The sequence below is a fragment of the Prosopis cineraria genome, unplaced genomic scaffold, assembly GCF_029017545.1.
Source record: "Prosopis cineraria cultivar Desert tree isolate PC_DT_omini unplaced genomic scaffold, ASM2901754v1 PC13, whole genome shotgun sequence".
Lineage (NCBI taxonomy): Eukaryota > Viridiplantae > Streptophyta > Magnoliopsida > Fabales > Fabaceae > Prosopis > Prosopis cineraria.
In genome coordinates this window covers 30,054,717-30,071,463 of record NW_026555344.1, presented here as the reverse complement: position 1 = coordinate 30,071,463, position 16,747 = coordinate 30,054,717, and the positions used below count along the sequence as shown (strand labels likewise).

At 31.0% G+C, this 16,747-nt stretch overlaps 1 protein-coding gene across 1 annotated transcript; it reads right to left on the bottom strand.

The window, feature by feature from the left end:
- Positions 1–4,356: 4,356 nt before the first annotated feature.
- Positions 4,357–5,154, bottom strand: LOC129290005 (ruBisCO-associated protein-like). Its single transcript, XM_054926731.1, has one exon. The coding sequence runs from the start codon at positions 5,152–5,154 to the stop codon at positions 4,357–4,359; it is 798 nt and encodes a 265-aa protein (XP_054782706.1).
- Positions 5,155–16,747: the final 11,593 nt, after the last annotated feature.

Below are 16,747 nucleotides of genomic sequence, written 5' to 3'. Positions count from 1 at the left end.
TGATTGAAACGTTATCCATTTACTTAAGTTTAAAATAAAATTTGTTCATGCTAAAGTGCACCTCTCTCAATTGCCTCTTAGCTATTCAATTACCTAGACAAGAAGAATAAACAACTTCATTAACCATGATTCTACTCCATATATCTGCAATAGACATTCATTTCCTCCACAACCTTTTAGTATATAAATTATAATATTCCACTAACACATACGTAAATAAACAATACATTTATTTACATATGCACTCTTTCCCAACATCATAACTTGAAGCCATAACATTTTATTTTAATATATTTGAAAGATTAAATAAATACAATAAGTTATTGGTCAAAGTAGTAATAATAATAATTAATAAAACCATCTTCATGGATCCCTTATCACCTTCCACCACCTATATGTAAAAAAGTCCTTAATACATTGAATATATATTTAATTTCTCTATTCCAACTATTCTTCACATTTTGACGAACACCTCATCATGGACATCAAAATTTAGACTATACCATTAAGTCCCATACTCTACAAAATCACTTGCTCAACAATTCATAAAAATTTATATGAATTTAGTATGCTTCCCAAACTTTGCCTCTATCAAAAATCCATTCAAAACATAACTAAAATTGTTCCTTTTTCCTCTACCAATAAAATTAAAGCTATATGTAAAATAGGAATATCTACCTAAAATAAATTCCTTGCCTTGCAATCGTTTTCCATCAAACTCCTACTCCTCTCCTACTTCACGTGCAACAACTAATAAGATAAACAAAAGATAAAAAAACAAATCAATCCACCCATCATTTCAACACACAATAGACGATGCGAGAGAAGAGGATTCTTCTTCCTTCTTGTTTTTTTTTTCTTTTTAAATGAATAGCCAACCCAGCTTATGCTAAAGCGAGGAGGAGAATAAAGCACTCACCCACACAGTACCAAAGCAACACGAACAGGGAGAAACAGGGGATTTCAAGCGACAGAACAAAGCAAGGGAAGAATCAAATGACAAGAAACGAGTTGGAAGAAGATTTGGCACATTGAATGGAGACCTGTAGCAGCGAGGGACAGCACGCCACGCGCTCGTGTTGGCAACAGAAAGGATGAAGGAAGATGACTCTCGAACCCTCTCCCTCTCTCACAGTCTCCAAAACAAAAATGGGATGAAGGGGAAAGTATCTAATGCTTTTATTCATTTATTTTTTTTAGAGGAGAATTTGGTAATTTCACAAAGTTGGAGCAAAATAAAATGTCTCTCCCACACTATAATTATTCAAATTCAAGATCTGAAGTTATCTACTAAGAGTAATTTCCACTAAGGCACAAACTCATCTTGCTATATCTACTCCAAAAGTATAAAAATATAATCCATAATATATTTTTATAAATCTTAACACAATTATCATACATACATACATATATATATATATATATATATTTCCCTTGAGAGTCATCACATTGTAATTTTATTTAAAGTTCTTGGGTTATTGCAACATCATTGTAGCAAACCACAAAGGACTTGAGCCTACCCTTGGATTTGTGCTCTCATCCATTGTTGGGATGCTCAAATGTGTTCAACTCCACTCCAAGCTATAGATCTGTCACCCTGGAACTTCCTCTTACAACCCAAAAAATCCACCATCAATCTTTGCCGCAATCTTTGCCATCATCGACTCAACACTTGGGGGTTCCCACCAGAGACCCCCCCACCGTCACAATACAAGTGAAATTGCCTTCGTTGACAATCATTGCACAATCTGGGTAGCAAGCAGGCTCCACCGACCACTCCACATCAAAACACCTTAACCCCACATCGCCACCAAAGATCATGAACCCACACACACACACACCACAACCCACCCCAAAGCAAAACCCTACTCAAACTTGGCATGCTCCGAGAGGAAAACCTCCCAATAAGATGACTCCCCTAGTGGGGAGAATTCTGAAGAGCAGTCTCCAAATGCGATGAAGAAGCTGACCGGAAAAGGGGAAGGAAATCCTAGGCCTATAAATATAGGATCATTGTAGATCTAAATCAAGAGGAAACTAACCATACAAGACAAAATACAAAAATAAGTCCAACATTGAAACTATGAAACCAAAGAAAAGACGGCAGAATTAGTTAGCCGTGTGATTTTGGCTTGAAGCTTCAATCTCCCATTGAATCTAACTAATCTTAGCTTCCCAAGCCTCCCAAATGCACCTTTCTGATCTTGTGCAGCCTGCAAAAAGTCCCTTTGCTGTTATTCTCTGTTGAAAAGCTACGTATCATTTTCTTGTTCAAATATGCATTTAAGTGAATCTGTGCATTTTGGTCAGCGGCTAGTCCAATTGCACCTCATGTTGCGAAGAAAAGTGAGACACGGTGATTTTACTTTATCCAGATAAGATAATTAGGATCCCATTTTATTATATAATTATGTGTTAGATTTGTTTAGATATTTGACTAGCTAGATTATTTTTAATATGATTTAGTTTGGTTTTAAATTGAATATCTTATCTTGTTTATATCTACGAATAGGATCTAGATTATTATTTTTGGGTGATAACAAGGATTCCAAAACTAGAGAAGGGGCTGTTTGAAACTGTTTTTATTTTATTGTTCTGAGAACTAGTGTTTTGTAAAATATGTTTTGAAAATAAAAAAAATAATAAAAATAGGTGTTTTTTCATTCTTTCTTATTTTCCAGAACAATAATCATAGAACATCTAAAAGTTGTTTTCATTTTCTATTTTCCAAATAATATTTTATTTTTTGTTCTCCAAAATAATATTTTATTTTTTTGCTTTCCAAAATACTTTTTAAAAACACGTTATCAAACAGATTTTTTATTCTCTTATTTTGGAGAACAAAAAACTGTTCTCAAAATATGTTTTCAAACAGGCCCTTAAGCTCCACCAAGGAGTACTTTCCATCATGTTCACCAAGAATATTGGACATTGAATGTGGGCCACATTGCTTAAAGCCCAAAAATTAAACTGGCCTTGATTGCAAGAACAAAAGATTTGGGGTTTGTGACTTTAATAACTAATATATATCATAAAAGAAGAATGCATGATTTATAAATTTAAGTCTTATAATTTTGAGTTAAAATATGACATCTTTTTATTGGTCTCATTTTATATTGATATGATTAGACTAAGAAAAACAATATTTTCATGGTTAATATGTTTTCAAATATTTTCACTTTATATTGTAAAACTATTTTAAGCGAGTTTATATATAATATGAATGCACAAATAAAATTTTAATGATTTAATTTTTTTTGTGGAAATGACAACTAAGGAGTTCGTAAAAAGGTTAATATCAAATCAAGGTTTTCTTTTAAATTTCCAGTCCTTAAACATAAGAAGATGAGTACTGAAATGAGGAACATAAGTTACATACGATGAGATCCTGATTTGTTATTAATTTTCCTACGACGTTCTTAATTGTCATTATCCCTTTACTTTAATTCATTTATAAATGCTTACTATATTTTATATAAATGTAGTATATTAAAAATAATAAGTATAGTTAACTTATTATTAAATTTTCAAAAAATGAATACGAAATGACGAATTGAATTAAAAATAAAATATAAAAAAGGGTTCTTATTTCACATAAAAGATATACTCCTTTTATTAAAAAATGTAAGATATTTTTTTTTTGAAGAGTTGGATGCTAAAAAATGTAAGACATTTTTAATCTTTTAAGGTGTAATCATTGCCTTTTTTTAAAAGTGCCCTTATTGATAATGACTTTATATTTATTGTACTATATTTAATAAAGGCAAATATAAAGAGATAGGGTTAGTTGGAAAGTAAATAATTTACTTTATTGGGAGATAAGATTCGGTTAAAAATGCCTTATATTTTTTAACAGAGGGAGTATAAAATAATATATTTGTTAATGTTTTGAACTTCCTATTCGTGCGATTGGATTATGTGTCGCTTTGAGATTTAATAACACACTATTTTTTTAAAAAAATTAAAAATTATGGCGAAGATCTCATCCCATCTCATGAAAGGTGACTAGCACGACGGAAGAGGATCCCCTGGGAAATACACCATGCACTGCGCACAAGCTGCAAGCGAGGAGGAGGGAGAAAAAGGATGGAAAACGGAAAACCATGCACATGCCAAATTGAATAACAATCAAAGCAACATTTATTAATTAAACAAGCAGGCTCACGCAGATAGCAAGGCAACCAATTAAGTGCAAATGAAGAAGATAACAAGTACAAATGACTACACGAACGGAGACTACTGAAGACTTATGGAAGGGTACAGCACTCAGCAGAAACATAAAACAGCAGCACGTATGCGTCAACACCAGAGTCCAGAGGGATGGTGATGATTTATTTATTTGTAAGCCGACACATATCACTTCTCAGGGTTATCATCACCGGTCACGATCCACTTGGAAATCCCAGAAGCGGTCGCCGGCTTCTGGTCGAGCAGGTGAGGAACGGCACCGAGGAAGATGGGCACTGGGACGGTGGTCCAATCCGAGGGGTGGGTGCTACTGTGGCCGGCGATGAGCTTCTTTTTGTCATAAGGCAGTTTGTCGAGGACTTCCTTGAGGGACAGCGAAGTTCTAATCACAGTAGGCCAAGTGTGGGTCTGGTAAACTACAAAGTCAATAGAATCTTTGAAGTCTCTGTACAAGGGCCAGTAGTAATTATCACAGAGAGAAGCAGACACGGTGATGGAAACTAGAAAGTCGTCGGGAAGCTCGTTTTTCAGGGTCTCTATCACCTCGCCGATTGCATCCTTAAACTGACCTTGACCGTCAGGATGGATGTGTTGGTAGTAAACGTCAAGGCCATCAAGCTTGCGCTCCTCGATGATCTTTTTCAGGTATTTGGTGGCACTGGAGATCCAGGATTCTTTCTCGGAAGAGGTGACGGAAAAGCCGTATTTCTGGTCACGGCCTCCGATGCTGAGGAAGAACTTGACTTTGGAATTGGCCTTGTCCTTGAAAGCTTTGATCTTGGCCTCAGTGAAGTCGCTTTTATTGAAATAGCAGTCGAACTCTCCCGTGGATTTCCCAGATGAATCGTAATCTCTGGCGAAGGCCAGAGCGACCTGGATTCCGTTCTTGAGCCTCACAGGCTGCAGATTTTCGATTGAGCTGTTGCTGCTGGCGTAGACACGATAGGATAACAATGGATTCGACATATTGAAACGTAGTTATGGGTTGCGAGTCTGACTTCCGGCTCTCTCTCTCTCTCTCACAGATTCTAGATCTGGCTTTTGCTGGGACTGTGTCAGTGTGTCACTCGGCTTCCTTCTCGTCCTTTTTTATGCACCTCCCTTGCTTCTCGTGTGAGCATTTTGACGTCACTCCCTCTCCGTCATGTACCCTTACGTCACGTCCTGTTTCCCGCGTTTGGGCCGGTGCTCATGGCTTGATTAGCTTCTGAAGCGTTCAGATTAAAAATCTGGACCGTTTATATTTTTATTTTATATTTATCATAAAATATTATAAAATTTTAATAAATTCATTTTATCATCCATCTAAATAATGTAAATTTAATTTGAGTGGTTTAATTTAATATTAAAATTTTTAAAATTTTTATTTTAATAAATATAATATTAAAATCTATAAATAAAGGTAATTTTTAAATTAAAATTTTTAAAAAAATTAAGAAAAAATTTTAACTTAAAAATTTTAATTTTAAACTGTCGAGAATATATTTAAATAGTTAATTTATATTTAATATTAAATTTGATAATCACGTTAAATTTATATTGTCTATATTAATGATAATATATATATATATTAAAATTTTATAATTTTTATTTTAATAAATTTAAAATGAAAAAATAAAATCTGGAAATCTGAACAGCCTGAAGATGAGCACTGAAACCGGATGCGTGTTTCCCTCTCCATATAAAGTATTTGAGACCGTTAACTGGGATTTGAGAGTCCGGACAGGCATTTTTCAATTTCAATATTCCAACACATTGCTAATCAAACCCTTGTTTATGGCAGACTTATTAAAATAAGACCGTTTGCTTGCATTACTTACAGCGGACTTATTAAAATAAGACCGTTTCCTTGCATTATGAATTAATGTGGTTTCACGGAACCTTTCATGTGTCAAATTAATGTGTTTATCTTTTCTTTTCTTTCTTCTCTTTTGGTTGGAAGCAATTTTTTTTTTCTTTTGCCAGAGTTGAAGGCATGATTATTAGAGGGACATTTAACTGTCTTGATCATTTTTTGGGGGGTTGGAGGCAAGATTATAAAATTAATTGTGTTAATTTAATTTGATTTGGAGCTTTCTATATCAACTTAAGTTCTCTTACACTTTTAACATCCTAACAATTTGCTCTTTGTTCATCTCTTCTCTTCCTCTCCATGACACGCACACACGTTTGTGTGTATATGTATATATTCATTCTGGTCTTATTTATAATTTACTTTCAGCATATTTTATTGAGATTAAAGAAAATATGAAACCTCATTAACTTTGTCTTAACATGTAATATCTTTCCACCTCTACCCTCTACCAAGGACATAATGTCTTATAGCATTATGTTGAGTTTAAATTTTAATGATGGCAAATATAGTTGAATTAACATAGTTAATATGTATGAGAATATAGAATAGTTAACTATATGCTTTAGTTGTTTTTATATATACAATATTTAACTATAATTATGAAATAAGTGCTTTAAAGTATTTTTATATTGTTATATATTATATGAGGTTTCGAAAAATGATTTATGTGCATAAAATTTATTTTATACCATCATATTTTTCTTTATCCTAAAATAATTCTATATCCAAAAGTATTAAGTGTTATTTTTTATATGTTGGATAATATATAAGACTTTTAATATGCATGGTATGATATAATAACTTTTATGTTCATTATCATATATATTGATACTTGGACTAATTGATCACATGATTCATAACACATTATTGAAGATTTTCAAAGTAGAGATGAGAGTAAGCATGAAAAAGAAGCCATTAAAGTTATTAATTTGTAAGGTCTGAACTCTGAACATCTAATTATTATGCCTTTTTAGATAGACAAATCAAGTATACATGCATGGTTCACCAGGACTATGAAAAATTTTAAACCTCATTAACATTATCTTAAAATTTAAAAACTTTCTAGTTCTACCCTCTAATAAGAATAAAAAAAAACTAAGGACAAAAAGGTAAAAATAAATATAAAAAATAGTGAAGTGTCATGTAACGAGGATCAAAATCAATATTCACTCTTTGCCCTATAAAAATGAGTATGTATATGTTTATATATTTGCACTGTTCAGATTTGCATTTTTAGTTTTAACCTTTTGGATACCATCTTATACCGTAAGCTTTTTAAGAGTTCGGATGATGATATGCGTGACAAGACTGTAAGATTATGAATTCTTGTGATTTATTACATATCGCTCCACTAAATCTTTCAATAGAAAAACATACCTTTATGTCTCTAAACTTTGGCCGCTTTTGTTACTAGTCCCTATACTTTTTTTTGATATTTTAAATTTCTACACCTTTACTTTTTATTGTTTTAGGCAAGGCCGTGTAAGCCTCAAGGCCAATGAGGCTACCGTCTTAGGTCTAAAAAAATCCATATATATGTGTGTGCATGACATATATATAATTGATATTTATATTGTTGTATGTTTAATTATAGATCAAAAGAAATAAAAAGTGTTGATTGTTTTTTAATTAAAAAAACCTCAATAATTTTTAATCAACTTTGATTATTAATTAGGCTAATACCATTATCTACATAAAAAAATAGTGAGATCCATGATGTACTAATTTATATTATATCATCCTATAAAAAAAATAATTTACATCGTATTACTTTGCCCTAACTCCCTTTTACGGTATCACTTTTAATTTAACTCTTCATCTTTGTATTAATAAATGATAATGAACATTTTTGTATTTGAATGGGACAATTACACATGCTTGGCTTTGTTAAAAATTTTGCCTTAGGCCTTTAAATTTCTTCACACGGCCTTGATTTTAAGTACTTCTATGAACAAAGTATATGGACCTTAGAAGGATCTAAAATAATAAAAAATAAAAGTATAGGAATTGAAAGTTTTATACAGGGCCATGTGAAGAAATTTAAAGGCCTAAGGCAAAATTTTTAACAAAGCCAAGCACATGTAATTGTCCCTTTCAAATACAAAAAATGTTCATTACTCTCTCTATTAAAAAATATAAGGTATTTTTTGAAGAGTTAGATGTTCAAAAATGTAAGGCATTTTTAAATTTTCAAGATGTAATCATTGCCTTTTTTCAAAAGTACCCTTATTGATAATGACTTTATACTATTGTAAGGTGTTTAATAGGGATAAATATAAAAAATAGGATTATTTTGAAAGTAGGTAACTACTTTATTGGGGAGTGAGATTCAATTAAAAATGTCTTATATTTTTAAACAGAGGAAGTATCATTTATTAATACAAAGATGAAGAGTTAAATTAAATGTAATACTGTAGAAGGGAGTTAGGGCAAAGTAAATTGATGTAAATTATTTTTTTGATAGGATGATATAATGTAAATTAGTACATCATGGATCTCACTATTTTTTTATGTAGATAATGGTATTAGCCTAGTAATCAAAGTTGATTAAAAATTATTGAGGTTTTTTTAATTGAAAAACAATTAATATTTTTATTCCTTTTGATCTATAATTAAATATACAATAATACAAATATCAATTATATATATGTCACACGCACACACATATATATGGATTTTTTTTAGGCTTAAGGCGATAGCCTCATTGGCCTTGAGGCTAACACGGCCTTGGTTATATATATATATGTGTGTGTGTGTATATATATAGTTATTAAAAAAGTGGCATTGGTAACATCGCCTTGTTTATAGTGATGAGCTTATCAAATGAGACCGTTTACTTGCATTATTTATTGTGTGTTTTCATCTATACAAGTCATGCGAGGCGCTTATACACCATCATGTTCATTTAATTTTTAATTGCGTGAAAGTAATTATTATCAAACTATGGATCGAGCTACTTCTTCATTTTCTTATCTTATTTACACGTTACTTTTAACATATTTTATTAGAATCAATAAAAATTTTAAAATTTATTAACCATGTTTAAAAAGTTAATAATTCCCACAACTTTGCTTTTATTGAATTTCACCAACATCTAATGGACGGGAGCAGGGTAAGAGCAAATGTTTGTGATAAAAATTTAATGATCTAACTTATGAGTTATATAAAAAAGTCTTCTTTTTTACTTTGTAAATAAGATTGGAGGGAGTACGTAAAATTCTCTCATACTCAAAACAAATTAATTATATATATATATATATAGAGAGAGTACACTACACATGTACTTCAAGAGCAGAGAGAGGAGGACAGATTCCTTACCAAGATACTATACACAGTAAAAGAAATTACCTAAATGTTGCAATGTCGAAGGTATTTACTAAAATTCTACACTACGTTCAAATGAAGAATGAGTTTGAGGTTTTGAAAAAATGTTTTCGCCTAGATGATTTTGAGCTTATTATCGCTGATGTGACATTTTATTCCTAATCTTTGCTTTCTGCCCCTGATGATTACTTTGTGACATTTTATTCCTAATCTTTGCTTTCTGCCCCTGATGATTACTTTGTCAAGTCTTTCTTCATTTTCAAGGAACTCCCCAGCTTTTACTTTTCATGCATGAGATTCGAAAATTCATGTGCATGCATGTGTTTTTTATTGGCTATATAAGAGATTGAAAACATAAAGAAGGTAGTAGCAAGATTGAGGCTAGCACAAGCCTCCTCCATGTTAAGAGGTAATTCTTGTTCTTCTCATTTTATTCATGCATTAGTGAGATTGAATATAATGTTATTTGCTCTTATTTGCCTAATGTTCTAGCATTTTATTCCTACAATTCTTATTCTTGTTTCATTTCTTACCTGCTTCATTTCTCGTGCTCTCTCATTTCTTTCTTATTCAAACTTTAAAATTCTTTCTTTCTATTCCATTTCTGGACTCTAGTTAGTTGTGTTAGTGTTATGATTAAAGTTTGAAGTGCATTTTCTTTCTTTTTATCTGCTTAAAGCCTAACCACCCATCTAATTAAGGAACATTTTCTTAATTTTTTTTCAACTTTTACATCAAAGTTAATATATTTTTTTGAGTAAAATCTTAATATTTAATCATTAATGTTTTGTATGTTAAATTTTTCTTAATTGTAGAAGTAGACATGTAGTTAATTTTTTTTATGGAATAGTTAGGGGTAGAATCAACATAAATGTAAAGAGGGTCAAATTTTTAAAATTAATATACAATCTTCTATATTTTTTAATTATTTTTAATATTTATACTAATTAATTGTCTATGTAAGTTTATCACCTTAAAAATATGAGAGAATAAATTACATAGAATATTAATCATAACAAATATATCTATAAAATTATATATGGAATTATATATTTATAATATTAATTGAAACAAATATAAATAATATAGCAAAACCTTGTCAAATAAATATACAAAAAAATTAAAAGTAAAATTATATATCTATAATATTAATCATAACAAATATAAATAGTATAAGAAAAAATTATCAAATAAATAATATAGAAAAGTTATATATTTGACATAAAAACTTAATTTATACAAATTCACAGATCCTTATACGTTTTTGGTTTAGGAAGATGGGTCAAACAACAAACAAACATACACATATATTATATAGATTATATAAAAGGTAGAAATGTTGGGGTTGTGAATTATTGTATCAAAAAAATCATAAGTCAAAGAAAATCTAAAGCATCCTAATAGCATTGAGTGGCGAAATCTGGCCTCCCTTAAAAACAATGTGGTTCAGCCACTGAGAATTGTTGTAGTCAATTTATTAATAAAAATATTAAATACACAAAAAAGATTATTACATGTAAGTCATACTTCATTTGGTCTTAAATATAAAAGTTTGATGATTAATATATAAATATTTAGGAAATTATTTAAGTTAATTTATTTTTATAATTTAATTTGACTAGGGTGTTAATTATATAATGTAATATTTTGGAAGTAGAATGGATCATGGAAAATAGTTTGTGTGTATATTTGCAAATGGACCAAGCCAATGTAACATTTGAGTCAGATAGATTAAAGCAACTTATTGGATAAAAGCTACGACCTCCTTCCAATAAATTGGTGACAAATCTAATATATAGATATCCTACATGCATAAATTTTCTCAATCACCAATTGAAAATAAAAATATAGGAGAATAAGAGCTTCAAAATTTAAGTCAATTCATTGCCTATACTAGCCTCATCATTATCATCATCCCCTTTTACCTCTCCCAATCCCACTTAATTTGAGTCTCATTACATGCCACCCTTATCATCATCCCTTTTCAACTCACACTAGTCCTTAATTTAGATCATTCATGTTTTTACTTGATGATCCTATCTTATTTTTTGTTGAAGACAATACTTCTACTTCTAAATATGGTAGACTATCAAATGAAGCATATGCCACCTCTTGATAGTTGATTTCTTCAGTTGAATCACCTTGATTTGATTTAAATATGCCGACTATACAAATAAATGAAACATTTGAATCTCAAGAAGAGAGGAATATACAATAACAATAGCAACTACAACGTATGAGAAGGAGAATAAGATGTAGCATCGGAAGTCACTATTTGTGAGGTAAATTAATTTTTACTTTTCATTTATTAATTTTCATAAACCCTAATATTTATTTATTTATTATTATTAATTTTTAAGTTAATACACCTCATACGGGTGAGCATTGGTCAGTTCGGTTCCAAAATATGCAAAACCGATCGATCGAATAACACTGAAAATGAAAACCGAATCGAACCGAACAAGGACCGAACTGAAATTTGATAATTTGGTTCGGTCGGTTAATTCAGTTTTTCGGTTTCATATTGGGCTATTAAAATTGGGCCCATTTTTTAAATATTAAAACAAACAACACTACAAAATTGGGCCTTTTTTTCTATTCATTTTTTTCAATATGAGCCCATTCTAATTACACCCATATGACATAAAGCCCAAATATTATAAAGGCATGGATAATCAAATAAACAATCACAAATAAACACCGATGATCAAATAATGGCTCCATAATCCAGTCATAACACCTACTGATAAGAGTGACTGACTGAAATAGGGTTTCAAGTGATGTTATTATTTTTTATTCTTTATTAAAATAAAAAATAAAATAAAATAAAATAATTTATAAATTAAATATAATTTATAAATTAATAAATTATATGTAATTCAGTCGGTTTGGTCTATTTGATTTTAAATTTTACTAACCCAATCAAACCGATCAACTGAAATATTTAAAATAAAAAAACCGAATCGAACTGAAAAATCAAATAGACCAAATCAAATAGACAAAATTCGATTCGATTCGGTTTAATTTTTGGTTTCGGTTCGGTTTTGTTCACCCCTAACACCTCATAATAATTCCCTAATCATATTATTAAAAATTATTTATTCATCATTTTTATTCAAATGATTACTAAATTATTACACAAAACATGTGACGCAGATGATTGATAAATCGTTCCAGCCAAGAACAAGTTTTGGAGGGAGAGAAGTGATGGATTGAAGAAATTGTACTTGGTTTAATGAATTTAAAAAATCTTTCTCCCCCTAAATGATTTTACATGTAGGATTTTGGGAAATAATTCCCACAATGTAGCATTTTGGTATTTTCTTTCTATATTGTATAGTATCTCAGTAAACAAAAAAAAAAAACCAGAGGAGGACTCGTAGGACCATGCCCCTCTAAGTTTTTAAAATTTTTTTAGTATTATATAGAACTTTCAGTCTCTCAAAATATATGCATGCATGAAAGCTTTATAATCTATATGTTTTAAAATTTCGGTGCCATCATACTTAAATACGGGCACCACCGCTCCTTATATTAATTGAGATCCCATGCTTCATTCATTAAGTGCCTGTTTCGTTCAATACCATTGCACATCATTAGGAGAGTGATTAGTTTTTCAAGTGGATTTATGGTAATGACTATTACACATCATTATCAAAATGATGGTAATACTCATTCATATACCCCCCTATGAATCTTCATTGCACTCCATTACTATCTCTCCATTCTAAAATGATATTCAGATTACATTGGATCTTTTCAAAAGAGTGAGGAATTGAACCAAATGGATACTAAATTATTAGTTGCGTGCAAAGAATATATGCTTGTTTTTTGTGTGTGTGTGTGAGCATGCATATGATTGTTTGTATACTATCAGTTATTTTAGAGTTTGGGTTATGACTTGTGTGACTGGACTGCAAGATTATGAATTTTTTTGATTTAACGTGACTTCACGGAACCTTTGCACATGCGTCACATTAATTAGTTGGGAATACGATGTTTCCCATTGAACTATAATAAAATTATTATTATGGATTGAAACTATTATTAATTTCATTCTCAAGTATGGATCTTATTTTTTCAACTGGGATTAACAATAGTTCTAACCTACAATAGTAATTATAATAATGTTTTTTTCTTGATTTTTAATTAAAAGTAAGAACCATGATTCATTATTAAGATTTCAATAATTTGGAGTCTTTAATTGTAATTAATAATCTTATGGGGTCCTTATTGTCATTTTGCCAATATCACATTATCAACCATGATCAATATCTTATGCAGTAATATTGTTATTATTATTTTAAGGTTGCCCTTACTAAATTAATACTTAATTAACCACAATCCGTACAGTAATCCTAGAACTAACCCAATCTCATTACCCAACCATGGGTGACAAATTTGAAGCTATACAAAATAAAATGTAAGTTCTCCAAGATTTGGGATCCTTGGTTTATCTCTTCCCAATCAATTACAACTTTAATAAGTCTAAATCAGAGTAAAATTAAATTTGGAAGCATGCGATACCATTTAAAAGTTAAAGTCTCTGAAATTCAGCTGAAAATAAAAAAAGTCACAAGAATAGAGGGTGCACCGTGTCTTGTCCTTTCTGTGCCTCGCATCGAGGCATAGGCACCATTTGCCATAGCGTGTTGCACATTTTTTACAATATTAGTACTGTCATTTGATAGCATAGGAGTAGACTTTCAAAAAATTAAGAAAAGATTTCAACTTGAAAAATTTTAAATTTAGACTATACAGAGTACATTTGGATAGTCAATTCATAAAAATTATATAAATATTTAATATTAAATTTGATCATCCAGGTTAAATATGCATTGTTCGAATTGATGATAGAAAAGAATTATTAAAATTTTATAATTTTTATTTTAATAAATATAAAATAAAAAAGCCTGAAAAATGGAAATATGGACAATCTGGATTGGTCATCACATGATGAGCACCGAAACCGGATGCATGTTTCCCTCTCCATATCAAGAATTTGAGACAGTTAACTGGGATTTGAGAGTCCGGGCAGGCATTTTTCAATTTCAATATTCCAACACTTTGCTAATTAAAGCCTTGTTTACAGCGGACTTATTAAAATAAGACTGTTTACTTGCATTATTTATAGCGGACTTATTAAAATAAGACCGTTTACTTGCATTATGAATCAATGTGATTTCACGGAACCTTTCACGCGTCAAATTAACTGTGTTGATCTTTTTCTTTTCTTTTTTGGCTTGGAGGCAAGATTATTAAAGGGACCCTTAACTGTGCTAATCTTTGTTTTTTTTTTTTGGGTTAGAGGCAAGATTATAAGATTAACTGTTAATTTTATTTGATTTGGATTTTCTAATCAACTTATATCCTATTACACTTTGATATCCTAACAATTTGCTCTTTGTTCATATGTTCTCCCAATTTTTTCACACACACACACAAACTTTTTTAAATTTGTTCATATGCAACAGAGGGAATTGTTGTTTGTTATTTGAAATGGTTGCAACATGGTTAAAAGTTCTTTTGTAATGCATAATAACGTTTAAATTCCTCTTCTATTTTTTTTTTTGTTTATTATGTTCTAACTTGTATAGGATCATATGAGCCTTTTACACTTGTTTTTGTTTTATAAAAGCTTGGAATCCCAATTTTTGAAAATAACAATTTAAAGAATTTAACTATATTTACTATAATAGTACTTATTTATCTAACTTAATTCTTTTGACTATGATAGTAATTTTAAAAGGTGGCATACTTTAAAACAATGTTTTATCCTTTTCTATTATGAAAGTCCCTTTTTTCATCATAATAGTGTTTTCAACTTAAAGAACTGCTTAAAAAAAGAGAGATTAATTAACTTCTATTTACATGATAGATACTTTTCTATCATATATGATTGAGTTAATTTGGTTGGAAAATTTTTTGAGGGTGTTACAATCCCCAGTGACCCTTGCTTCTTTATTTGCTCCTCCTTTCAAGCTCTCATTGGGGCACAACCTACACTTCATCACTATTGGACATGTCGTTTACAGCCTCACCCCTATGAGATCCCATTCCATCATCGCCATTGAGCCATATTCCCTCATTCTCTCTAACTCTTGAGTACAAAATCATCGTCGGCCTGAGTCCATCACCTCCACCAAGCCATTGCCCTCAACCTCTCATGTTGCTAGCTTGTTAACTTAATGTCATCTCCCTTAGGTCTATCGATGCTTGAGGTCTCTGCGGCAACAATTTGAGGAACTAAATGAAGGTGAGAGAATAAGAGGAAATGAAGAAGAGTGGAGAGAGAGACAGAGAAATTTTTGTTGTATGTGTGTCAAAAGTGTGTGCGTGTCAAAGTCCCACATTGACTAAAAGAAAGACTCTCTTAGTGTATATATACTAAAGAATAAAGTGGGCTAGTAAAATGGGCTTGTTGGAGAAGTGGCCTTGCGCACATGAGACAGGCCAACTTAAGGCAGTTGCAATTGAAATCAGCTGATTCACCCCCCCTGCGTGCAAGTTCAAGAGGTAATGGGTTCCTTTTATTGAATTATTTTTACAAAATAAATAATTATTTCTGGCTTGCCGGAGAAACTCAATTTTTAGCTGTCTAAAATTTGAAATCAAACCAAGAACATTTTTTGACCATTAACAGATTAATTTTCTAAACATTTTGTCTTCCCAACATTTCCAGACAAGAGGTTAAATGCATTTTACGTTTGCATAACCCCAACATTTCCAGACAAGTGTTTAAACAGTTTTTATGACAGTGTAATTGAGCCTTTAATTCGGTGGTAACCCCCCAACATTCATGTCTCCACCTTCGGGCTATATATAGCCATGGGTACAAACAGAGTGGAACAAACCTCTTGAGTTTTTGGGGTTCTCTCCTCCCTCTGTCTATTCGTCTGTGTTTACTTTTAGTCTTTGTTGTTCTGTTCCCTTGTTCTGCTAAGAAAGTGCTTGTTTAATCCTAAAGAACTGCCAGTTGTCAGAAGGTGTGCGAGAATAGTTCTTAAGGACAGTGTTATTCCGGACACTACTCAAGCAATTCGTATCTCACTGTTCGCGTCTCCACTAGTGTCGCCAACAATTTTTTCACCGTTATTTTGTCATATTTTTCTCCTTTTTTGGGCCACATGTCACACCATGCTCAACATAGCCACATGTCACAAAAAATGGGGCCTATTAGACAATATGTAATGGATGTTTGTGGTACTTAATATCAAGTTGGAGAATGCTTTGATTTAATTATTTCTTAAGGGGTGAAAATTTTACCTAAAATACTTTAAAGTATTGGGTGTTCTTTGAAAACAATTTTAGGGATAAAAATGCACCTACCCAATTGATAATTGAGAGAAATTTAATAAAAGTTTCATTATTCTTTGATTA